This window comes from Asterias amurensis, chromosome 18, assembly GCF_032118995.1.
Source record: "Asterias amurensis chromosome 18, ASM3211899v1".
Taxonomy (NCBI): domain Eukaryota; kingdom Metazoa; phylum Echinodermata; class Asteroidea; order Forcipulatida; family Asteriidae; genus Asterias; species Asterias amurensis.
Window position 1 is genome coordinate 1,130,920 of NC_092665.1, and position 24,790 is coordinate 1,155,709.

The following is a 24,790-nucleotide window of genomic DNA, read 5'->3' on the forward strand; positions in this document are numbered from 1 at the left end:
ATCTCGCGTGATATTACGATGGTTGATAATCAAGATGGCGGCGCTCATGTTGCAGCAATTTCTCAACGATGTTCGGGTTCCGACTGGCGGTGACAAGATCTTTAAAGATGAATGTGCATTTTCTTTTGATAATCCTGTAAGTTAATGTTAAGAGTATGGATTGAACGAGCTTTAGGGTGATTTTATAATGTCGAAATTATCCTTAGCCAATCGTTTGCATGCTCGCTTTTGTTTTTCCATCGCTCTTCTGAAGAATCTTTGTGTACTGTGAGTCATCACTCACTCACTATTAGACTGAGCTGACTGAGAGCTTGCTGCTGAGTCACTCTGCTGAGTGAGTGATTGAGTCTGACTCGATTACCAATGTCTCTACTCTATATCCCCACTCATGTGTCTAAAGCAGAGTGTAGATTGGCCATATGATTTGTTTGATTCTGAACTAGGAAATCCCTGAACTGCTGAACTAGTATAATAATATAACTTAAAGCCATTGGACCCTTTTGGTAAACAGTATTGTCCAAGGCCCACACTTCGTGTATCACAACTTATATATCAAATAACAAACCTGTGAAAATTTAGGCTCAATCGGTCATCGGAAAACCCACCCTTGTATCCGCACGTTTTTCGCCGTGTCATGACATGTGTTTAAAATAAATCCGTAATTCTCGACAGTGAGAATTTATATTGTTTTACTGTTTTCTCAAAAAGTAAAGCATTTCATGAAATAATATTTCAAGAGAAGTCTTTCACCACTACCTTCTGTAAACCCTGTAAGTTATTTGTAGATCTGTATCTGTGAACTTTTATTTTGTTGTCTGTACCGAAGGGTCCAATGGCTTTAAGTTTTAATGTTAACTATTTATACAGTATATAGTATAGTGAATATCTAGTCTGATTAAATGGCAAAAAAACATCCTCTTTTCCTTCCTAGTAGGATAGGAATATGATTCATAAATGATGGAAAAATCACACCAACTTTTGTTTGTTCAGACTCAGAGGTGCTAGTCAGCAGGTCAGAAGCACGGCTCTATTTTAATCAAAGTTTAAGTTAATGAACATTGCATAGTTTCAAAAATAACATGCAAGGACCTACCTGAAGTATTAAAACTAATTTCGCCTTCTTTCCCGTTCATAATTTTTATAGGAGAGTGAAACAGGTCTCTATGTGTGTATGAAAACTTTCCTTGGCTTTGGCAAGGATCATGTGCTACGCCATTTCCATCATACAGGCTGCAAAGTATACCTTCATCTCAAGACGACTAAGAAAAAGGTTTGTGCGGGAAACAATTTGTCCAGCAATTTGTAGAGCTGAATGCTAATAGTGAGTAGCAAAAGATAACTTTTCTTGAACTTATCTCTTACCGGGGCACCTCACATCAAAAGCACAGGGCACCACGACGTGGTCTGGTTGTGTAGCATGTTGCTAGTAATCAATGATTGAACATAATGTGTTGATGGGGTAGGGGTTGCTGATGTAGCCAGGGTCCAGGTTCAGAGTCAACTCGGGCGTGGGGTAGAGGTTGCCGATGTTCTTGATGCAGGGGAACAGTTTTGATCTTGGCCAATACATCGCTGTACCACCATGAAATAAATTACAGTTATCTCTTTGAATGTTATTTTGAAAATCATCTGAAATGTTTTTGTCTGTAGAAGCCCAAGACCCAAGAAGAAGAGGATAAGGCCAAACCAACAAGACTTGCAATAGGTAAGAAGGATAACCCTCAATACCTAGATGAAAAGTTAGAACCAGCTCTAGAGTTGGTTCCAACATTTCATCATTCATCCATAGATTTTGTTTATTTAGCCAGTTTTGACCCTTTAAAACATTATCAGAGCTTTCAACTCTCCCTGATTCTTCAGAAAGTTCCCAGAAAATAAACCAATATTCAACATTTTGAATACATTTACATTTTCTTCATTAAGGTGCCCCTTACTAGAGGCCTGATATTATTAATTGTATATTTTGATTGTTGAACCAGGTGTCGAGGGCGGATTTGATGTGGAGGATCAGAACCAGTATGAGTATGAGGAAGCTCACTCTGTCGTAATCTTGCCGGACTTTGTCGTCATTCCATTACCCTGCACGGATCTCCCGATAAAGGTACTTACTGAAATCATGATTAGGGTAAAGAAGAGGGTGTACAGTGTATGAGCAGGCCTGTATGCTTCGGTTTTGAAAGGGCAAGGGCACCAAGGCATTTTCTCCTTGGTAAAGGGCACTCTATGAGGAAACTGTACTGCAGCATTTATAATAATAATAATAATAATAATAATAATAATAACTTTTCAAGGGCACCAAGGCAATGACCAGGGGACATGGAGGCAGTCACCTTTGTTACGTACCTCCTTGAAGTATCACACCTGTATGTACTAAAGTTGTCTATGATAAGAAAGGGGTTAAGCGATTTCTGTAAAGAGTCCTCAACATGATCAAAACAGTCACAATGTGAGTATATTCATTTCATAGGGCCAATTTTATAAAGATGGTTAGCAGAAAATACTGCTCAACCAATTTCTTTGCTAAGCAGAAACTGAGTAGGGCACCAGTTGCGGTCAACTTTATGGAATGTTAGCTGGTGACCTGTTTTCGCTAAGCAAGATTTTCCTGTGCTTACCTGGTCCTCTGTCACTGTTTCAGATACAGCAGGTTGTTGATGGTATCCTGGCTGCAGAGTCAGCGTCCAGGCAGGACCTGGTAGCAGCGTGGGACGGAGAGGCAAGGGTCATCTCTAAGTAAGTTTAATCTCGCTCCCTGACAAGGGCCCAATTTCATAACGGTGCTTAAGCAGATAATGTTGCTCAACAAGTTTGTGCTTAGCATAAATGAGTAGGATACCAGGCACAAATGGTCAAATGGATATGGCATTTTGACTGTTTTATTTTATTTTATGGAAGGGAAGGTTGACTTTTATGTAAGGTTGACTGTGTACTATGTAGATGCAATAAGCCATAATGCCACATTGCATGCTGGTATGGTGTAGTTAATCTATCATTCGAAACCACAGTGGACAGGGGGAGACAATAGTAGAAGGGTTGACTTTGTCACTTTCAACGGTGAACTTGTTTAGCGCCCTCTTGTGATAATATTTGGCCAGCCAACCATAATTAATAATTTTTAACAGTGGACTTGTATAGCACCCTTTCAACCTGTAGGTCATATTCATTTTTTGGGTCCAACGTTACAAACACATGTCTATCTTGAAACAAAATTCAGGCATGCCGAACAACTTCTCCAACTGGACAATGGTGTGAAGGTCCCTCCTAAGGGCTGGAAATGCAGCCGCTGTGACCTCATCGATAATCTCTGGATGAACTTGACGGACGGAACCATCCTCTGTGGGCGTCGATATTTTGACGGCACTGGAGGAAACAATCACGCTTTGGAGCACTTTGCAGAGAAGAAGTATCCACTTGCCGTGAAGCTTGGAACTATTACAGCAAGCGGAGCTGGTAAGATATATCTTGAATTTATGTGTCGGGGGTGCGTTTACATTTTATTGTTTGAAAGATTGGTTGCGCACTTTGCTAGGTCAATATGGTGGCACTCTGTAATGAAGATGACATCAACAGCATATTTGTTTTTGTATAGCTGTTTTTTGCTGTTTTTTAGGTATGTTTTAGCCCTCTTTTGTACAACATGACATCTAATAATTAAGTTGTTATTTCAACTCCCCTTTCACAGTCTGTAAGGATGTAGGCACGGGTATCATCCACTGGGAGCCTGGACTGTAGAGCAGAATGCAATATCCTCCCCAACTTTGTACGAAGCAGTTATGGTCAAGTGGTTTTTTTTAAGGGCACTCGTGTCATGACCAGGATTCAAAACCACACTCTGCTGCTGACAACACCGAAGCTTAGGTCCTGGGAACTAGTTATTTATATTGCTTTTTTTTTTTTTAAGCTAGCCTTTGGTTTTCTCTGCAGATGTGTTTTCATATGATGAAGATGATATGGTGGATGATCCCAAGCTAGCTGCTCATCTAGCACACTTCGGTATTAATATGATGATAATGGAAAAGGTAAGATTGGTCCGGTCCGCGTAGTTTTTTTTAGTATAGTGATTAAGTTCTGAGAGTCGGTAGCTTCACAAGGGAAACTGACCGGGTAAGTTTTCAAAAGATTTTGGGTGGAACAAACACAAGTAGTTTACAGAACGTGCCAGCGCTCTACCAACTGAGCTATCTATCTAGCCTTATGTTGGCGTTCTCTCTATTATGTCACTATCTTTGTTTAGGGTGTCAGTTTGTTCTGGCTGGCAATGGACAAGTGAGAATACTTCTCTGGATCATGGCATACTGTAAATAATAAAACCACATTCCAAATTGAAATTAATATAAATTAATTTTTTTCGGAACTTTTTAATTCCTTTCAGACGGACAAGACGATGACTGAGCTTGAGATTGATTTGAATTCCAAGATTGCGGAGTGGGATGTGATTCAGGAAGCGGGAAGCAAGCTGACTCCGCTGTTTGGTCCTGGCTATACCGGCATGAGGAACCTCGGGAACAGGTGCGTCAAATAGTAATAATAAATAAAAAGGACATTTATAAAGTGCCTTCAAGACACTAAATACTATTGGTAATTAATCAATATAATTGTTTTTGTTAGCATAAAACCTTACTTGGTAACGAGTAATGGTCATTCAAACTTAGATCTGCCTACCTTTCACAAAACTAAATAAGTTGCAGTTTGATATGCCCGTTCTTGTGTGAAAAAGTACTATATTAGAAGTGTGAATAGTGTTGTATTTTTTTCAATTATTTTTTTCTTCTCGTGATTTTATTTTTCAGTTGTTACATGAATTCAGTCATGCAGGTTGTGTTTACGATGCCAGATTTCCTTCAGAAGTAAGTATTCGAATGGATGGTTAAAGGCAAAGAATACCTTTTAAAATCCGTTTTAATACTACTTAAGTTTAGATGTGTACAATCAAATTAACATGTGAAATTTTCGTTTTAAAAGGTGCTAGCCTTTTTGAGATATTGCCGAAAATCCATGCAGGCAGAATTATCCCTAACAGGAATAAACTATTTCAAATTAAAATGTAGGGTATAAAAATTATCTGAAAGTCTTAAAATTTCATCAACAGATATCGGTAAATTAAGCCCTAATTTTCACAGGTTTGTTATTTCTTGCTACCATTTTTCTGCAGGAATCTGATTTTTGACATTTTTTTTTGACAGATATGCAAATCAGACAGAAGCCATCTTTTCTTCCCCGGTGCAAGATCCAACGTCAGACTTTAACATCCAGATGTAAGAACCTCTGACAATTCACAGATATTTCTCTGTAAACTTGTTCTACCATACTAAACAACCTTTTTTTCCAGGCACACAAAATTCCAAGCATTTCACCAAGTACTTATAATTTTTTTTATTCTGATTGACTCAGGGCTAAGCTTGGTCAGGGTCTGCAGTCCGGCAAATACTCCAAAGAACCCAAGAATGTTGACGAGAGCGGAGAGCCTCAGGAACTGGTAAGTCAAAAGAAACTCTGTAGCATTGAAATAATATAATATTTATGAAAAATTTTCTTCTTCCCTCACTTCTGGGTGGCAGGGTGGCTAGTGCAAATAAAGTGCTTGCCTCTCACCGATGTGACCCTGGTTCGATACCCGGCTAAGGCCATTATGAAGAACCAATCTCGTGTAAGCTTTACTCACACTTGTAAGCTAATAGCTCAACACCCCCTTTTAGTATTATAAATAATTATGATAATAATTCCTGTATTTATTTGGTTTACAGAGTCAGGAGGGAATTACTCCCAGAATGTTCAAGACTCTGATTGGCCACGGACATCCGGAATTCTGCACCAATCGACAGCAAGACGCAGAGGAATTCCTGCTGCATCTTTTCAATATCGTTGAGGTATTTATACTTGGATAAGAATATTCAATCTTTGATATGAAGCATGCAGCATTCCCGGTGAAATTTCTACGGCACATGCACGCATACACCCAGGCACATGCGCACAGACGCCATCTTGCTGGGCAGATATTCGAACGGTGACATCATATTCAATATGGTCTATATAAGACCTAGTGATTATTATTACTATACGCATCCACTATTTGTACATTGTTTGACAGCGCAACAGCTACGGTACGGCCAACCCCTGTGACTGTTTCAAGTTTGAGCTTGAGGAAAGAATCCAATGTGTGCAATCGAGTCAGGTTCGCTACAAGAAGCGATCAGACTATCTCCTACCGTTACCTATACCACTGGCAGCAGCCGTCAACCAAGGTGAGCTAATACTAGTTTTGTCCTCTCCTTTTTTCATTTTCATTTATTCTGGTTGTGAAGCCAATGGCTCTCAGAAACTTAATCACTGTACTAGCCAAGAACCCAATGGAGAGAAGACAAGGAAGGGAGTTTGTGATTACCAAACCTATACCTTCACTTTAAGCACAACAAAATAGCTAAGGACAAAAAATAAAGCTTACCAGAATCAGATTTTCAGCCAAAATACAATTGCACTTGTATCATCTTTAACTAGTATCCTCCTCATTTTAGCTTAGCAGAATATTTGTTACCTATGATATTTCATAAAGGGCCTAATTCCACTAAGCCTCTATGCAGAAAATACTGTTAGTTCTTTGATAAGGACAAATTTAGTTGGCACCAGTCGCAACAATGTAAACTTTATGGAATTTTGGCTGGTGATCTTTTTCTGTTAAGCAGTTATTTCTGTTCTTAGCAAGTTTTTGTGCTTACAGGCTTTATGAAAGGAAGGATTTAAGGCCCAGTGAAAAGCACTATGTAAAAACTAACTACTATTATTATTATAATCTTCAGTTGAAGTTGCTGCGTATGAAGCTAAGAAGAAGGAGTTTGAAACTCGCAAGGAGCATCTAGATCCCAAGGAGCTCGTCAGACCCAGCATCCCTCTCTCAGCCTGCCTAGAGGCCTACATGGCAGCCGAGATGGTAGAAGACTTCTACAGTTCAGCCTTGAAGGCAAAGTCTGTTGCTACAAGGTAATCTATCGGGCCCTTGATTTTTTATTTGAATATCAAGTAATAAACCACAAGGGAAACTGACTTGGTCAATTTTGAATAATTTGCGGTTGAGCAAATCGTTCTTGGTTGTCGCCAGTGATCCCTCTGCTGCTGCTTCCCAGGTTGTATCGTAAACTTGGGTGTGATCTCTGGCTATTCGGCAGTTAACGGTTGAATGGCTTCTTACTGGCACCTCCGAACAAAGATATTCCCAAAATAGGGAGACTGCCAACATAGGGCTAGATAGCTCAGTTGGTAGTGCGCCATCTGGATGTAACAGGTTCACATATCACTCTAGTCAATTGTTCTTTGTTCAATCCAAAGTTATTCAAAATTTACTAAGTTAGTTTCCCCTGGGGTTTATTACTTGATGAAGGGATTTTTCAAGAACATTGTCACGGACAAAATTAAGTTAGATTGTTTTCAATTTTCACAGGACAGCAAGAATGGCGACTTTTCCAGATTTTCTGATCATCCAACTCAAGAAGTTTACTTTGTCTGAGAACTGGGTTCCCAAGAAACTTGGTAAGAACTTCTTCTATTGTTAATTAGAAATGTCGTTGGATAAGAGCACCCGACTCAAGCTCTGTCGTTTCTCATCAGCAGAGTGTGTCCGAGTCCAAGTCGTGATACTTGTGTCCTGAAGCAAGACACTTAAACCATTGCTTCGACCTTTGGATGGGACGTAAAGCCGTTGGTCCTGTGTGCTGTGTAAAGCATTTAAAAGAACCCAGTGCATTTATCGAAAAGAGGAAGGGTTCGAAGGAGTAGGTCTGATAATTCAAACGTAGTCCCACATACCTTGCAGGAAAATACTGAATGTTTCAGAGCCTTGAGTGCCACTGAGTGACGGATATGAGCGCTATTGTTTGACCACAGGAGGTGGGGGAGCACAGAAGATAAAGTCAATGATATAGGAGAGAGAAAAGTATTAAGTTGATGAATGAGCCAGACTAAAGGAGGAATATCTGTGGTAGATTCATTGATGGTTTTTCATTTTATGATAAAGATGTCTCAGTCGACATGCCAGACGAACTTGACCTGAGAAGTTACCGTGGTAACGGACTCCAAACTGGGGAGGCGGAGCTACCTGAAGGGGACAGTCCCCCGGAGCCAGGTAAGAGTCACATGACCAGTAGGTTGAGGTCAACCTCTTTGACCTTGTGGATTGCGTCATCAGCAATTTTAAAATGTAGGCATCATGCAGATCATGTATATTTTGTTTAATTATTCAACTATGGCTATGCATATGTACATGACAACCTCATGTGACAACACACCTGTGTAATCATTTCTTGTTAAGTGATTATTTCTCCTGCCAGCTTCGGTTTGGTTACCATGATGAAGGTCTTTTGATGCACCATGATGAAGGTCTTTTGACATGTTTTTATATCTTTTTCTTCATTTGTTTTTCAGAGCCAGAGATAAATGAAGAGACAGTCAAGCAGCTTCAGGATATGGGATTCCCCAGAGAGGGTTGCCGTAAGGCTGTCTATCACACTAAGAACACAGGGGTAGAGCCAGCTATGAATTGGGTCTTCCAACACATGGGGGATGCTGGTGAGTCAAGGCTCCACCTTTAATAATATCAGCTGCCTGATAGAAGGACCTAAAGCAAATGTTACCCCCTCTGTGAAAATAGTTTTGTAAAAAAGAACTACAGTCATGTAAGGTGGTGGGCTCAGGTCATAAAGAACTATAATGGCATGCTGAACAAGTGCTGTCATGCAGACGGCTAATGGTAAGAATACCTCAGCTAGCTAACGGTATGGTTCAGACAACAAATTAATGGGAAAGGAACCAGTACTGACAGTATTTGTTGTTTATTTTGCAGATTTTTCTGAACCACTGCAATTGAGTGGTCCTAAGAAGAAGTCTGATTTCGTCGTGAATGAGGACGGCGTTGCGATGATTCTTAGTATGGGATTCAGCCAGGAACAAGCAGTGAGAGCTCTTAAAGCTACTGTGAGTATCTTTTAAAAATCAGGGTGATTTATTATGATGTGAAGCGCCCTCTACTGTTTTACTATGGAGAGGCCATATTCCCCAATTGAAATAGACTGGGCCTCTGTCTGACAGGTCCCTGCCACTCAGATCCAGTGATTCCATTAGATACAATGATTTCATTAGATAAACGTGCAGTGACATGAGCGTTCCATAGATGCCCAAAAAGTACACTGCTTTCACGTCCGCCATAGAGTTTGACTGCGTATTTCTATGTGAAATGAATGTAAGGCAAAGGTGAATGTATACGCTGGCTGACCGGCCGGACGGTGTCTAGATTATTCCCGAGCCTCGAAGAGTGACGTCACATGTTCAGGCTACAAATGAAGCAGACTGAAAAATATTGCACTTACAACTTAGCTGCGCACAGGCAGTTTGAGACATGTAAATGCGGATTTGATTGTTTTTATTTTTCTTTATGGGATATCGTCTTCTGGACTTGTAAAGGAGAATGTAAAGGATTGCAACCTTAGGGCGGTCAGGCTTGCTTAGTTGTTTCTTGCATCACATTCCACATCTGGGACCCTGGTACCAATCCCGATGGGGGCACTATGTGGATTGGGTTTTCAGTCGCTGCATGACTGCATGTTTTTTTTTATATTCCTAAATAGGACAATAACATCGAGAGAGCCGCTGACTGGATCTTCAGCCATCTTGATGAGCCTGTTGCTATGGAAACAGAGCAAGCTGCAGCCCAGCCAACCGCCTCCACATGCCGTGATGGAGAAGGAAGTAAGAGAAACCTTCTGCTTTTTTTATTTTAAAATATTGACATGCTATGACCATGTGACCTTTGTTTACCATAAGTGTGACCTTGTACATTCTTTGAGTATTTTGGCAGGCAAGATACTGCACTAATCATAATGGGAAAGTTGATATTTTCTGTCGTAATTTCCACATAAATTCAAGAGATATAAAAGTAACAACTGAACAAGTTTTGAGATGTACCAGAACATCTCCTTACCAGTGCAATCTCATTAAAATAAAGTATCCATTGAACTGTGTACAAATCATTAAGATAACCGGTTTGTTCTTTCTTAAAAATAGTAGATGTACCATTTTCACAAAGTGAGACAAGGACTTAAGTGGAAAAACGTTTTACTTTATTTTTTAAGTAACAAAAATTAAATCTTAAAATCAGATAACTTTTGTATTTATTTCAGAATATCGTTTGAAAGCATTCATTAGTCACATGGGGACGTCAACGTCATGTGGTCACTACGTCTGCCACATCTTCAAAGATGGAAGGTGAGTTACAATATATTTACAGTTTCAAAAGGAAGAACCTTGACTCCTTGCTTGTAGAGTGTGGAAATTCTTAACATTCATAGATGCAAAACCAATACCCAATCTAAGTGTGCCGAATTGTCTCCGTGCACCCCAGGCAAGGAGAGTGTGCAGATCATATATTCATTGGTGCAAAACCAGTACCCAACATTTCTATTAATTTTTATTTATACATTTCTCAGATTGTGTACTTGTTTTTAAATTACGGATTCATTTTTCCTGCATGGACATAATCCAGATTTTAGACGGCACCTCCAAAACGCCTTTGAAATGAAATGTTCACATGTTAATTTATTGAATAATATAGGATTAAAGCAATCAAATGGTTCAAAAAGCCAAAGATATATTTGTCAATATTAGTTTTGGTTTTACCCTTATACCAATGTGTGTTAGCACTGTATACTTAGTACTTTCAGAGTTCTGTGAAAAAAAAATCACAGGCATATTACTGAAGACCTTTGCAATTCTACAGCAGTGTCTTACCAACTAAACCACCGAGATTGTCCGAAGGCTAGAGGCAGTACCAATCCTATATTTTGGCAGAGTGTAATACTGCATCGATTTTATACTTTTCCTTTAACTTTGACACATAGTTTCTACCCAGTGTTAATAATTTGATATTGTTTTTGTTTTTAGATGGGTCATCTACAACGATCGTAAAGTTGCAATGTCGGAACACCCTCCTAAAGACCTTGGCTATCTCTACGTGTATCAGAGACTATGAGAGATGCACACTAAAGACGCTTCTATGCACAGCCACAAACTATGGGTAAACTTGCTGTTACAAAGATGTGTTCCAGAGACTATGGCCCTTTTCGAAACCACGGCTTCAGCTCCAGATACGGCTCAGACTAGCTTGGCCCCGCGGTTTCTTGAACAATATTGTGTGTACTTGGTGTAAGTGCTCAGGGCTTCAGACAAGAGAACGGAGCCTGAGGCTGAATCCAAAGCCGAAGTCGTGGATTCGAAAAGGGCCCATGAGCGACGCACTCTAGCTGACTAGAGATGCCTGTGTGCACAGCGACAATCATAGGTACACTTTCTGTTACAAGTCAAAGACACCAAACGAACAACAGATAAATATTGAGTAACTCTTTGCAGATCTTGTAATCGACAAACTCAAGAACTTTTATTCATAATTGACACAGCGATTATTATTGTATGTGTAAGTAACATTGAGGTAGCTGCTACATCAGTGCTTTTCAAATTGTTGTTCATAAAATGGAAATATTGGGTAACTCTTTGTATTCAGAATACTCAAGCCCTTTTTGTTCATAGCTGACACAGAACTGTTGTTCTTAAAATTGACATGAACAAAACATGTATACCCATGATTGTGGCTGTGCACTTCTGCCTGCAATGTTTAAAGTTGCCTCCATTATTCAGTTAGAAAACTTAAGCCCTTTTTATTCATCATTGACTCAGCGATTTAAATAAAGTTGAGACAACTGCTACATTAGTGGTTTTAAACTGTTGTTCATAAAATGGACACACTACAAAAATTGTAACACATATTTGTGGCTGTGCACTTCTGCAATGTTTGTATTTGTCTCTGTTATTCAATTAACCAGGTTTGTTTAGGAGAATGTTAATCTAGAGTTGTATCCTAATTGCATCTACGACTGTTGCTTAGGGCGTCATGTCCTTTAAAACATAAAACTAGCCGTAGCTATGGCCGTAGCTGTAGCCGCAAATTTCTACACAGCCTTGGAGTATTGCTTATACAAATGAAAATAAAAGGGAAGAAAAAATGATATTCACTGTTGATGTTTCGAGGCAGAGCGATCTAGTACACGGAGCTTATAGTTCTAGACCCGACTTAAAAGAGCTGCTTAAGCACATAAAGTATCTAAGCACAACAAAATTATGCTTACTAGATGAAGGTTACCAGGTAAAATATTATGTCACATGAACAATATGTGACTGGTAGCCCGCTTATCTTTGCTATTAGCACAAAATTGTCTCCTGAAGATGATCAGAGCATACTGATTGTAACACTGTTATCACCGCGTATCATTTGTGACTTTGATCCTGCTCGATTTTGCTTAGCAGAAATTTGTTAAGCACATATTTCAGCTTAGGACCCAATTTCATAGAGTTGCTTACAAAGCAGAAAGTATTGCATGAAATTTTTCTGATAAGCACAACTAAACACGATTCCGTGTAAAATGGTATTAGTTTAGCAGCTAACCTTATTCTGGTAAGCATGATTTTGTTGTGCTTAGCAGTTTTGATGCTTAAGCAGCTCAATGAAATTGGGCCCTGGTTACACAGGGTTAAACCGTTCAGTTCGTTTCCCAGAGATGTTGTAAAATGTTTTATGTAGAAAATGTGTTTTACCTTTGTGCTGTTATTGTTGGCAAAGCCATGATGAATTTGATAATTTTTAGTAAAGGTTGAATCTTGTTCGATAAATACGTTTGTCAAATTAATTCTATCAAGCATTACATTTGCTTGTTTTAAAGGCACCAGAGACCTTTGGCAATTATCAAAGACCAGTATCCTCACTTTTTGTATCCCATAACATGCATGACATAACAAGTCTGTGAAAATTTTGACTTCATTGGTCATTGAAGTTGCAAGAGAATAAAGGAGAGAAAAAAACCTTGTTGCACAAGTTTGTGTGCTTTCAAAAAAAGGCTTTTTGTCAAAAGTATTTTATTATTAGAGTGAGAAATAACATCCTTCTCAAAAACTATGTTACTTCAGAGAAAGCCGTTTCTCACGATGTTATATACTATCATAGCTCTCCATTCTCATTACCAAGTTACTTTTTATGCTAAAATGATTTTGAGAATTTACCAATAGTGTTCAGTGCCTTTGTGACTTGACTTTTGCTTGTAAATCATAGTTGGTGTTTCCCAAAGTTTTGGGCAATTCGTGAAAAAAAAGTGCCACCATCGCTTATCATACAAAGATGTTATTTCATTGTGAATCCTTTGAAAACGTATAAACGAAAGTAACAATGTTAATGAGGAAAATTTTATAAGAAAGAGTATTAAATGTATCACTATGACGCCCCAACTGATAACAATGTGTTTTTCTGCTTGTTTGTTTGTTTGTTTTTTTTAGTTGTTTGTTTGTTTGTTTATTTGGGGGTTTTTGTTTTTGTTTTTTTGGCAAATTAATATTCCCCGTTACTGGTATGCAGCTGTTGTTTGCTTACCCTGAAAATCACTGGGACATTTGGTTGGAAGTTCAGTTTTTATGAAGTCCAAAATTTCATGCTAAGAAAATTTGTGTGCTTAGCAGCTCTATGAAATTGGGCCCTGTTCTTTACTAGAGAACTACAACCAATTTACATCCCTCCTAAATTTAAATATTTGAAAAGGGCGGGGGGTCGCATGAAAGCAGAGTGTTCTGTCCAAAAGCCAATAATAAATAACATTCGGTGTAGCACGTGGATTTGTTTATGAAGTGCGCCCTCCATAGTTCAATCTGAGACAGGTTTATAACAATGGAGAAAGGTTTGACAGCTGACGGCGTGACGCCGACTCTCCATGGATATACCAACTTCTTTTCAGTTTTTGTCTCTTCCAAGACCATCCATAATGCTTCACCTTTCGGTCATCAGTAGCGGGTAAGTTACTCCATATTATGAGGCTATTTCGGGGGGTATGCTAGTGTTGCAAATTGGCAATATCTGGGGGTTTTGTGTCGCTGTTGTTCCTGTTGAATGTTGTGTTTGTTTTTGTGTGCAAACGCCATGCCATTGGCTCAACACGGTGCTAGCATAAACAGGTTGAACCTCTCCGTTGCAGCAACGGGGCCTGCCGTCGATTTCACCAAACTCTTCCTAACTTAAGATTAATCTTAGGACTTACGATGAGTCCCAACCCTGTACTGTAGCATGCACACCTTACTTACTTAAGATTGGCCCTAAGTAGTATTAGGACGAGTTACAGAGGCAGGAACCACACTTACTTACACACAGACTCAAGTCCGATAAAGCAAGCATTTCTGCACACAACGCAGACCTCAAAATAAAACAAGACACCAACAGCTATACTACCGTGGTGTCTTGTGCTTTTGTTACGGCTTAAGTTAAATGAGGGTTTGTGTACTTTTTGTACTGACACAAAACTCATTACATGTATTACTTGCTGAGGTGCTGCAGTTTTTGAGAAATGAGTGAAACAAGTCACAAAAACAATTTTTTTGCTCAAGAGATGAAAATTATTTGAGCATGTGCAACTATTATGACCAGTAGGCCTACTGGCAAATATGTTGAACATGCTAATTAGTTTTCAATTGGTTTTATTTCATTTTCAATTGATCTTAATTTTGTTTCTGTTTTGGCCACTGGACACTATTGTTAAAATACTCAAAATAATTGTTTGCATGAAAACGAACTTGGTAAAAAGCAATAGAGAGCTGTTGATAGTATAACACATAGTGAGACAGCTCCTTCTAAAGTATCATAGTTTTGAGAAAGAAGTGTATTTAGTCTTGCTCAGATAATAAAAGGCAGGCCTTTTTTTAGGCATCTGAGAGCATACAAATTATGTACAATTTTGTTTTTTTCTTTATTTTTCTCTTTATTTTTCTCTTGCAATTTTAATGACCAACTGAGTCAATACTTTCACAGATTTTCTTTTTTGTGCATACCGAATAAGAAAACTGGTATTTGACAATTACCAAGCGTATCCAGTGTCTTTAAACTGTAAAATAATGCAGAAACAAAAGTCTCACTTAAAATTTAGATTTGTTGAAGAATTTAATAAATAATAATAATAATAATAAGACTTGTAATGCGCACATATCCAGCCTGCTAGGTGTTCAAGGCGCAGAATTGGTATTACTTTTCAACAGTTTTGCTGCGAATGTTCAGCTAATCTTTGTTCTTTCTGTTCAGGTTTTTGAGAAACCTAATTTTGTTCTACTATAAGAAATAAAACAAAAATAAATTTTAAGTTAAAATTTTAAAAGATATTTTTGAGAAACATGATTATTTTCAGGACATTCTTTATGAATTTGGTTGTTGTGACAAGTATTTTATTTTGAACTGATACATAAGTGATTTACATTTTGTTTGCAGATCTCTTATGAGAATCTTTGGCGCCCTCTTAAAATATCATAGTTTTTGAGAAAGAAGTGTATTAAATCTTACCCAGATAATAAAAAGGCAGGCCTCTTTTTAGGCATCTGAGAGTATACAAATTTGTGCAAAATTTTTTTTTTTCTTAATTACTGTTTTGCATTTTTGGTGACCAACTGAGTCAACATTTCCACAGATTTGTTTTTTGTGCATACCGAATAAGAAAACTGGTATTTGACAATTACCAAGCGTACCGAGTGTCTTTAAACTGTAAAATAATTCAGAAACAAAAGTCTCACTTAAAATTTAGATTTACTGAAGAATTTAATAAATAATAATAATAATAAGACTAGTAATGCGCACATATCCAGCCTGTCGGGTGTTCAAGACACAGAATTGGTATTACTTTTCAACTGTTTTGCTGCGAATGTTCAGCTAATCTTTGTTCTTTCTGTTCAGGTTTTTGTTTTGAGAAACGTAATTTTGTTTTACTATAAGAAATAAAATTAAAATAAATTTTAAGTTAAAATTTTAAAATATACTTTTGAGAAACATGATTATTTTCAGGACATTCTTTATGAATTTGGTTGTTGTGACAAGTATTTTATTTTGAACTGATACATAAATGATTTACATTTTGTTTGCAGATCTCTTATGAGGATCTTTGGCGCCCTCTTAAAATATCATAGTTTTTGAGAAAGAAGTGTATTAAATCTTACTCAGATAATAAAAAGGCAGGCCTCTTTTTAGGCATCTGAGAGTATACAAATTTGTGCAATATTTGTTTTTTCTTAACTACTCTCTTGCTTTTTTGGTGACCAACTAAGTCAACATTTCCACAGATTTGTTTTTTTGTGCATACCGAATAAGAAAACTGGTATTTGACAATTACCAAGCGTATCGAGTGTCTTTAAACTGTAAAATAATTCAGAAACAAAATTCTCTCTTACGATTTAAATTTGTTGAAGAATTTGTATTACTTTTCAACTGTTTTGCTGCGAATGTTCAGCTAATCTTTGTTCTTACTGTTCAGGTTTTTGAGAAACCTAATTTTGTTTTACTTTAAGAAATAAAAAAATAAAAAATAAAAATAAGTTAATATTTTAAAAGATATTTTTGAGAAACAATTATTTTCAGGACATTCTTTATGAATTTGGTTGTTGTGACAAGTATTTCATTTTGAACTGATACATAAGTGATTTACTTTTTGTTTGCAGATCTTGTACGGATCTTTGGAATCTAAGTGAAGACGGGAATGCTGATTAAGAAGAACGACACAACAATTCTCAAATCTAAAGAGGAGAAGATGGGCATCGACATCTGATTCCTACATGGACGGTGACATTTGATTCCTACATGGACAGCAATGTGTGATTGTTACATGGACATACACATATTCGTACATGATGTATGATTCCTACATGGATAGCCACATCTGGCTCCTACAACGACAGTCACTTCATATTCCTACATGGCAGCCACATCTGATTCCTACATGGGCAGCCACATTTGATTCCTACACAGCAATGACTCATTCCTACATAGACATCTGATTCCTACATGGACAGCAACAACTGACTTGTACATGGACATTAACTTCCCATTCCTAATGGACAAAGTGTGTGATTCCTGCATAGACAATTTTGATCACCGTACAACATCTGATTTGTGTTGATTGTGTAGTTGCTTAGAGAATCTTTTAGTCAAAGAAAAGAAACTTTGGTTGTCCCTCAAGAATAATAACCACAAATTTCTGATCCAGGAATTTTGCGTTGCAGAACAGACAACTCCCCCCCCCCCCCCCCCCCCCCCCCCCCCCCCGCTTTGAAGGATAGTTTTTCCAAAACTTTTCCTTAAGTTTGTGATGGATAATAATGTGTATTTTCGCAACATGAATTGTTATATTTCAAGACAGCAAAGATTACTTTTGGTTTTTTGAAACATGTAATTTCAATTCAAAAGGTTGTTTTTTAAATGTCCCTGGAAATCCCAGTCCAATATGTTTAAATATGCAGGGAGAATAACCCCTAATAAAATACACAATCTCGGAAGCATTACTGCAGTAACACTTCTCAGATTCAAACTTTTGGGGGAAAAAATGAAACAAAATGTTTCTCAAAATGCTTTTACAAATCTATGAAAGTTTCTAAAGACTTCTGACCTATTGTTTTTATTGCCAATACATTTTAGAGTGATTACAAAATGAATTCTTCTCATTTAAATAATGTTCTAATTTAGTTATCCTTTTTTAACATTAAATAATTAAAAGGCACTTTTTATGACTTTGGAATGATAACGTTCAAACTTAAGAATTATATATTTATTCAGAATCCCTACTAGGTTAACATTTTTCCACGTCAGAGTGTTAGTAGTTATTTGATGTCAATAATTCACTGGTAAAAAGCTGTATATAGATATTCTAGATTTAATTAAGAATGAACGATAACCGTAAACTTATGTTATAGCATTGAAACTTCATTGTAATTATGCGCTGTGTTAAAAATGTTCATTGTTATTTGGGTAATAAATAAAAATGATACACTATTTAATCTAAACCCGATTTTGTCTGATTGTCATTATTTTGTTGCCAAACCTGTATTTATTTGTTTAAAAAGATTTATTTAACTTCATAAAACGAAACAAACCTGTGCAAACCGTGCAATCTTAGGGTATTCACATTTAAAAAATAATAATAATAAATGTTGTATTAAAATAAAACCGATAAACAAGTTTATGTTTCCTTGTGGCCGTGTAGGCTTTGAACGGTAGTCTTGATTCAAGAATTTTATCCTTGAGAGAGCGCCCTCTTGTGGCAATATTAATTACTTACGGCAATATAATCACATATTAATTAATATCGCCACAAGAGGGCGCTCTCTTGACGACTGAATGAGAGACTAGTCGCTACTGTGTAGTATACGCGTATATACAGTGTGTACGTCAAACTTCGTTCTAATATTTACCACCTCAAAAATTTTTTTTCAAACCCGGAAGACGCCATGGCCTAGCGGATAAGGAGACGGCTTCGGAGGACTACATTGGAGACATCTGTGCGGGTTCGAGCCCCGGCCAGGACATCACCACCATGGAGACACCAGAGGAACGCCCACGGACCCCGGACCACGACGAGGAGGCAACATGGCGGAGATACACCAGGGGGAGGCGTGGACCCGGAGAGAGAGAGGGGGGGGAGTGGTGGACCGGGCAGGAGGGGAAGTGGGGACGAGATTTTTTTTTTAATTAAATTTTATTTAATTTTAATTAAAAAAAAAAAAAAAAAAATCAAAATTAACGGTGAATGGTTTTTTTAAAATCGCCTGAAACGTACGCTCGTTAATTTTTTTTTTTTCCATAAAGGAAAATCCAAAATTGTAAAAACTTGTAAAAATCACCACTAATTTTTCGTTTTTTTAATTTCATTTTCTTAAAATCGTCTGAAACGCATGCTCGTTAATTTTTTTGAAATCAAATTTTTTTGGGGAAAAAACCCCCCAAAAATCACTGAAAATTACCAAAATTGAGAGTAAAAACATTTAAAACACCCTTAAAACAGTGCGTGATACACTCCAGGGTATCCCTGTTGACATTCTACATGTAATTGACATTATGGTGATAAACAAACTTACAGGAAAGTGTCCTTTTAATAAATATTGCTTAAAATTACTCTAAGGTGACACTTAGCGTAAGTTGTAGGTGCTATATAACTCTTTAATTTAACAATTCAACACATCGTTTGTGACTTCTAACCTTCAAACTTCTTATTTTAAGTATTACACTCAGCTTAACTGTGAATAACGAAGCTGGCGTATTAAAAGTTGTTGTTTAAAAGGGGCATTTACACACATAACCTTGATACTTATCAGCTAAGTGTATACACATAATACATGTATAGGAGAAATCAAACAAGTGTGTGAAGAAATTAGTCTGGCACCTACATTAAGAACTAGTGTTGTATTACCACTAAGAGACTTGGAACCAGACTTTAAAAGATGGAGCAAAAATTGTATGGAAGCTTACAAGGACCATCTGCATTGCCAACTTTCCATGTTATATAGATCAGAAAATCATAAAAAAAATACTATAGCTATTAATTTTGGGGTCCTCATGGATTTGCGAAATCTAGTTGTTCAAGATAAAATGGTAAAAAGGTACAGTACTGTACTTTCACTACTAAGAATAAAACTTTATGGAAATGCAGATGTTCACTCCAAGTTTCCATATATTTGAATTCCATGAAAACCGAAGGCCCTGCTCGGTGCGTACAGTGTTTTGAAGATAAATACAATCGCGTGCGATACAAATACATCAAATTTACCACATATAAATATCAAACTAAGTATTTTAAACACATTTCAAACTCTGACATCTGTGTAAAGTTATGTTTTAAAACTGTACATGTTAGCCTATACGTTGCATGATTGTTCACTACACTGCTTTGGTATTCAGTACAAAATGTTAGTCGTAGCTAGTAGCCCTTTGTTTTCTGCATTTCATTACCCATTCTTCAGGCCTGATGCTTCACTCTTGTAAGGGCAAGGCAACTATTTCTCAGTAAAATGCCAGAATCTGATGGAAATTTGAATTAGTACCAGAGCATTTCAATGGGCACCAATGCAATGACCAAAGCCGTGTGCATGGAGGCAATTGCTGCGTAATTTGTCTCCGCAAAGTATCAGGCCTGATGATTCAACGGAGCTACAAAATGTACACAACAATATTCAGCAAAGTTTTCACTTCATAACAAAAACAGCCACATAGGGCTGTACATGGTAAAGATCTGTTTACGAAGTTCACCTTTGCTTTGAATTATTAAACTAATAGCTTTTCAAATAAATAACAACTTCGTTTCAGTTGTGAACAGTAAAGACTGATTGTTTGAGTGGTTTTATAAGAGTCCATGTAAACAGATCTTTGTACATTAAATAAAACTCACTACGAGAGACGTACCTTAACATCTTAGTATTGAATGAAACACAAAGTTGAACTGAATTATCTTGAGACGCTGAGAAGATGACGTATTTGAAATTATGATGAGGCAGCATCTCACATGCTCTGGTCAGTCAAGCTGGCGCATCTTTCATACCAAGACTTGTCATCATCTTGAGTGTTCTATATTAAACAAAACATTAGAAGGACAAAATTAATGCATGGAATATATGTCAAGAGGAAACAATTGCATATTGTATGCATATTGTAATACAGTTTGTAGAAGGTGCTGTTGATTGGTGGTGGATACAGATTGGTCGAACAGTGTTGAACATCCCAAGGGGTGATCATATTGGGGACTGGTCAAGAACAACAGACAAGTTTTGTGCATCTTTGGCTTTGATACATATTGAAGTCGAAAGGGTAATAGCATTGGAGATAGGTCTAGATTAACAGACAAGTTGTGTGTAAATCTGTCATTGATAGAAGAAGTACAAGGGGCAGTAGTATTGGGGGCTGGCCTACAATCCCAGCCTAAATGCTTGGGCCACCCATTCCTATATTGTTACATTAAACCATTCCCTGTACACTTCCCACTGACAATCATTCACTCCCCCGTCCCCCCGTTCAATGTTGACTGTAACGTAGAAGACCGTGCAATCAGAACCAACATTGAAAGGGGGCAGGGGGGCCCAACGAGATATGGACGGGATTGTAGAATAGGGTTTGCAAACAGATATTGTTCATATTTGGCTTTGATGCAGATTTGAAGCACAATAGGTAAACAAATATTCTTGATGGGTCCAGATTGGCAGTAAAGCTGATTTGTTATTGAAAAATTTCCTCATTGTACCTTAATATCCAAGTATTGAATAACTAGCCAAGTTGAACTGATGTAGCTTGAGGCATGCAGAGAGGAGATGATGTACTTGAATTCATGATGATGCCGCATCTCATGGGCTCTCTTCAGTCAAGCTGACGCATCTTTCATATCAAGGCTCCTCATCACCTTAGGAGTGTTCTAGAAACAGAAAATAATAGAACAAATAATTGATATTCTTTATCTCTGATGCAAATTTAACAAACAAATAATTGCATGCTTTACATTTTAATCAAGAACGAAAACTCCCCACATGTTTAAAGGGCAATAACCGTTAGGAGAGGAATCTGGGTGGTCCCCCCCCCCCCATAGAAACTTTGCCCACTCCCAATCCCCCCCCCCCCCTTGCCCCCATTGATGAAATCATGAGGCAAATCCCTAGATGCATATAGTTAGTATTTAAAGGTGGGTTCTTGGTATCAAGTATATGAAGATAGGGGTGGGGGAGGGGTTAAGAATGGCAATGGTGGGGGTGATATCTGGAGACACATTATTTTCAATAAGAAAGGTTTTATGCTAATAATTGTATTGAGTATTATTTTACCAATAGTGTCCACTATTGTGAGGAGAGGAATCTGGGTGGTCACCCCCCCCCCATAGAAACTTTGCCCACTCCCAATCCCTCCCCCTTTCCCCCATTGATGAAATCATGAGGCAAATCCCTAGATGCATAAAGTAAGTATTTAAAGGTTGCTTCTTAGCATAAAGTATATGAAGATGGGGCGGGGGGGGGGGGGGGGGGGGTTTGAGAATGGCAATGGTGGGGGTGATGTTTGGAGACACCTTGTTGGTTGGGAGCAAGTTATCAAAAGGGAGACAAGTGGGTCTATTTTTGGGAGAGACTTGAGGTGAAGAAAAGGTAATTAGGGGCTGGTTCTGAATGCCAGAAAGTGGGGTGCATAGGACTATACCTATTTGAAGAAGAAGGGGGAACACATCTGTGGGCGGGTCTAATGACAGAAAAGTGGGGTGCATACATGATACAGATAGTGAAATAGAAGGGATAAACATTTGTGGGCGGGTCTAGAACGGCAGAAAAGTGGGACGCATTACGGATTGATTTAAAGTTAAAGTAAAAGGCGTAAAATGTTTGGCGCGGGTCTAGAATAGCAGAAGAGTGGGGTCATTTGGGATAGATACAGATTTAAAATAAAAGGGGTAAAATGTTGGTGGTGGGTCCTGAATGGCAGGAAAGTGTGAACATTTGGGATTGATTTATACTTGAATTAAAAGGGTTAAAATGTTTGGGTTGGGTCCTGAATGTCAGAAAGTGGGATGCATTTGGAATTGATACAGATTTGAAGTAAAAGGGGTAACATTTTGGGGGTGGGTCCTGAATGGCAGAAATGTGGGGTGCATTCAGGATTTATTATTATTATTTGAAGTAAAAATGGGTAATCCTTGGGGGAGTATCCTGAAAGGCAAAAAAGTGGGTGTAAGTTGGATTTATTTATATTTGAAGTAGAAGGGGTAAAATGTATGAGGCGGGACCCTCAATGGCACAAAAGTTGGTGCTTATTGGATTTATACTGCTCTGAAGTAGAAGGGGAAAAATGTTGGGGGTGGGTCTAAAATGGCAGAAAAGTGGGGTGCATTTGGGATTGAGGTAAAAGGGGTAATTCTTGGGGGCGGGTCCTGAATGGCCAAAAATGGGGTGTATATGGGATTTTTAGTGATTTGAAGTAGAAGGGGGAAAAGGATGGGGGCTGGTCTAGAATGGCAGAAAAGTGGGCTGCATTGGGATTTATATTATTTGAAGTAAAAATATGGTCCATAACAGAAAGAACAACAAGTGGGATGTGTCAGATTTTTGGGATTGAAACAAGAGTGTTCTAGAGTGTTCTAGAAAACAAAAATAAAAAACAACAATGAGGTAATTAAAAATGAAACGGTAGGTAAACTGCTTACCGGCTCTTATTCTATGGTAAAGCAATTACGATTGGTGTACATTTTGAAGATAATATTGAGGTAATATTGAGGGAGTGGATCTGTGACTGATGGATATTCTGGTAAATTTTACACCAAAAAACTTATAGTAAACAAAATTGCCTGCTTTTAAAATTAGCCATATAAACTTGGGTTCAGATTGTGGGCAGCTCAATGTTAGCATAAAGGATGGAGGCATGTTTGAGAGTGGTGGTTCCAGTTAGCATAAAAGAACGGTGCATTTTTTGCATCGGGTTGGTTGCAGATGGGTTCTATTGGAGGCGAACCCTAGCCTGTGAGTGTGCCCAGAAAGGAGGTACATATTGGGAAGGCACTTACCAGAGAGGATGGATGCATTTGAGAATTGGCTGGGTCCCTATTGTGGGCGGGTCTCATAGTGAGCAGAAAAGAGGATGCATATTTGGGATTGATGTAGGTTGTATTATAGGTCAACATTGGGGGTGGATCTAAGTATGCAGAGACAGAGTAGAGAGGAGGGATGCTTGCTTTTGACTGATATTATACAAGTTGTATTGGATACAATTGGCCTGTGGTGGGACAACACTAGCAGAAAAGAGGGATGCACTTTTAGAGTCTTTGATAATAGCAGATTATCAGGAGATGTTTTTGGCTGCAGGTACAGGAAGAGGAGAACAGGGAGACAACAAAATGTTTAGCAGTACATTTATGAACAACTAAGTTGTTGTTCGACCTTTTTAAAACTCACCATCCTGTTTCAGGAGGTACGGTGCCGTCCAAACTGTAGACTCTTCATCCATGTGTATCCTTGAATGAAATGGTGAAAGAAGATTCATTCCGCAGTTGAGTTCAACACCAGAACCAAAAACTCACATCTAGAAACACAGAAAGAATAGAATAAAATAAGCAACTGAAACCTATACAAAATTCATCTGGGGGTACAAGCTATAAGTATGAGGTTTTTGTACGAGATGGTTTGTGTACTTGGTGCATTTTTGTACGAGTTGGTTTGTTTTATTTAACAGGGTACCATCAATGTTTAGTAAGATATTCAAAACAATCCATCCAGCTCACTGACTGAGACTTCCCTTCTATTGCTAACTCAAATACACCCCTGCACCGCTCATGGACAAGTAGTCCCTCAGCTTTACGCCCTCTCTTATAAGTTATGGACCCTAACGAGTATACAAGTAGAAGTAGAAGTAGAAGCTTCTTGGCCAGGATGGAATCCAGAGGCAGTTGCAACAGTCCCCACCCCGACCCGGACCCCTGAAAGGTTTCAAAACAATGCCCAAATTAATTTGAATATGGTTGACTAACTACATGTACAGCCCCCTGCAACGTAGTCTTTATCATTTCGTTTGCCTCCTCCCCAATAGGAGATGTCTGGCTAGGCCACTGATTAGCATGGCAGTAATGAGCATTTTGATGCAAACAACGCACGTTATTCATCATTGATCATGTAATATTGGTTGTGACTTGTGTTGTGCACTGCAGGTAGACAGACGACAGGAGTTGTCTGAGTGAAAGTTTCCACCTTGTCGCCAAATTAAAACGACCAGAAAATCGTCCTTTTTAAACAATAATATGTTCACATAACGTCAGATTATGTGGTATGCTATGAACCTTCAATTCTGGATAAAAAAATATGCACTTACATGAAATGTTTTGTGGTAAAAACATCTGATTTTGAAGACGCTGTGTGTGACGACGTGAGCAGACGACATTTTGCATGTTGTGATGGAATATACACA

The 24,790-nt window shown here is 38.1% G+C and overlaps 1 protein-coding gene and 1 long non-coding RNA gene across 2 annotated transcripts; one reads left to right on the plus strand and one right to left on the minus strand.

Moving 5' to 3' along the window:
- Positions 1-4: 4 nt before the first annotated feature.
- Positions 5-13,304, plus strand: LOC139950701 (ubiquitin carboxyl-terminal hydrolase 5-like). The gene is made up of 21 exons (XM_071949494.1): positions 5-136; positions 1,145-1,270; positions 1,651-1,705; positions 1,980-2,101; positions 2,639-2,733; positions 3,215-3,450; positions 3,925-4,019; positions 4,373-4,509; positions 4,791-4,847; positions 5,184-5,255; positions 5,392-5,476; positions 5,745-5,867; positions 6,089-6,242; positions 6,795-6,975; positions 7,433-7,521; positions 8,006-8,113; positions 8,413-8,556; positions 8,831-8,961; positions 9,612-9,732; positions 10,164-10,248; positions 10,924-13,304. Exons 1-21 carry the CDS (start codon positions 35-37, stop codon positions 11,009-11,011), a joined length of 2,406 nt encoding a protein of 801 aa, XP_071805595.1. The 5' UTR covers positions 5-34; the 3' UTR covers positions 11,012-13,304.
- A 4,919-nt stretch (positions 13,305-18,223) lies between these two features.
- LOC139951068 (uncharacterized) lies at positions 18,224-24,765 on the minus strand. The gene is made up of 4 exons (XR_011787726.1): positions 24,695-24,765; positions 23,785-23,911; positions 21,105-21,272; positions 18,224-20,434 (listed from the first exon to the last, which is right to left on the minus strand). It is a non-coding gene; the product is annotated as an uncharacterized lncRNA (long non-coding RNA).
- Between the last annotated feature and the right edge of the window lie 25 nt (positions 24,766-24,790).

Bases quoted from the DNA above. Each gene is read 5' to 3' on its own strand.
- LOC139950701 (XM_071949494.1), top strand. From the start codon at position 35: ATGGCGGCGCTCATGTTGCAGCAATTTCTCAACGATGTTCGGGTTCCG. The intron at 4,020-4,372 runs GTAAGATTGGTC...AATTCCTTTCAG, and splicing joins ATATGATGATAATGGAAAAG to ACGGACAAGACGATGACTGA. The intron at 8,114-8,412 runs GTAAGAGTCACA...TTTGTTTTTCAG, and splicing joins GGACAGTCCCCCGGAGCCAG to AGCCAGAGATAAATGAAGAG.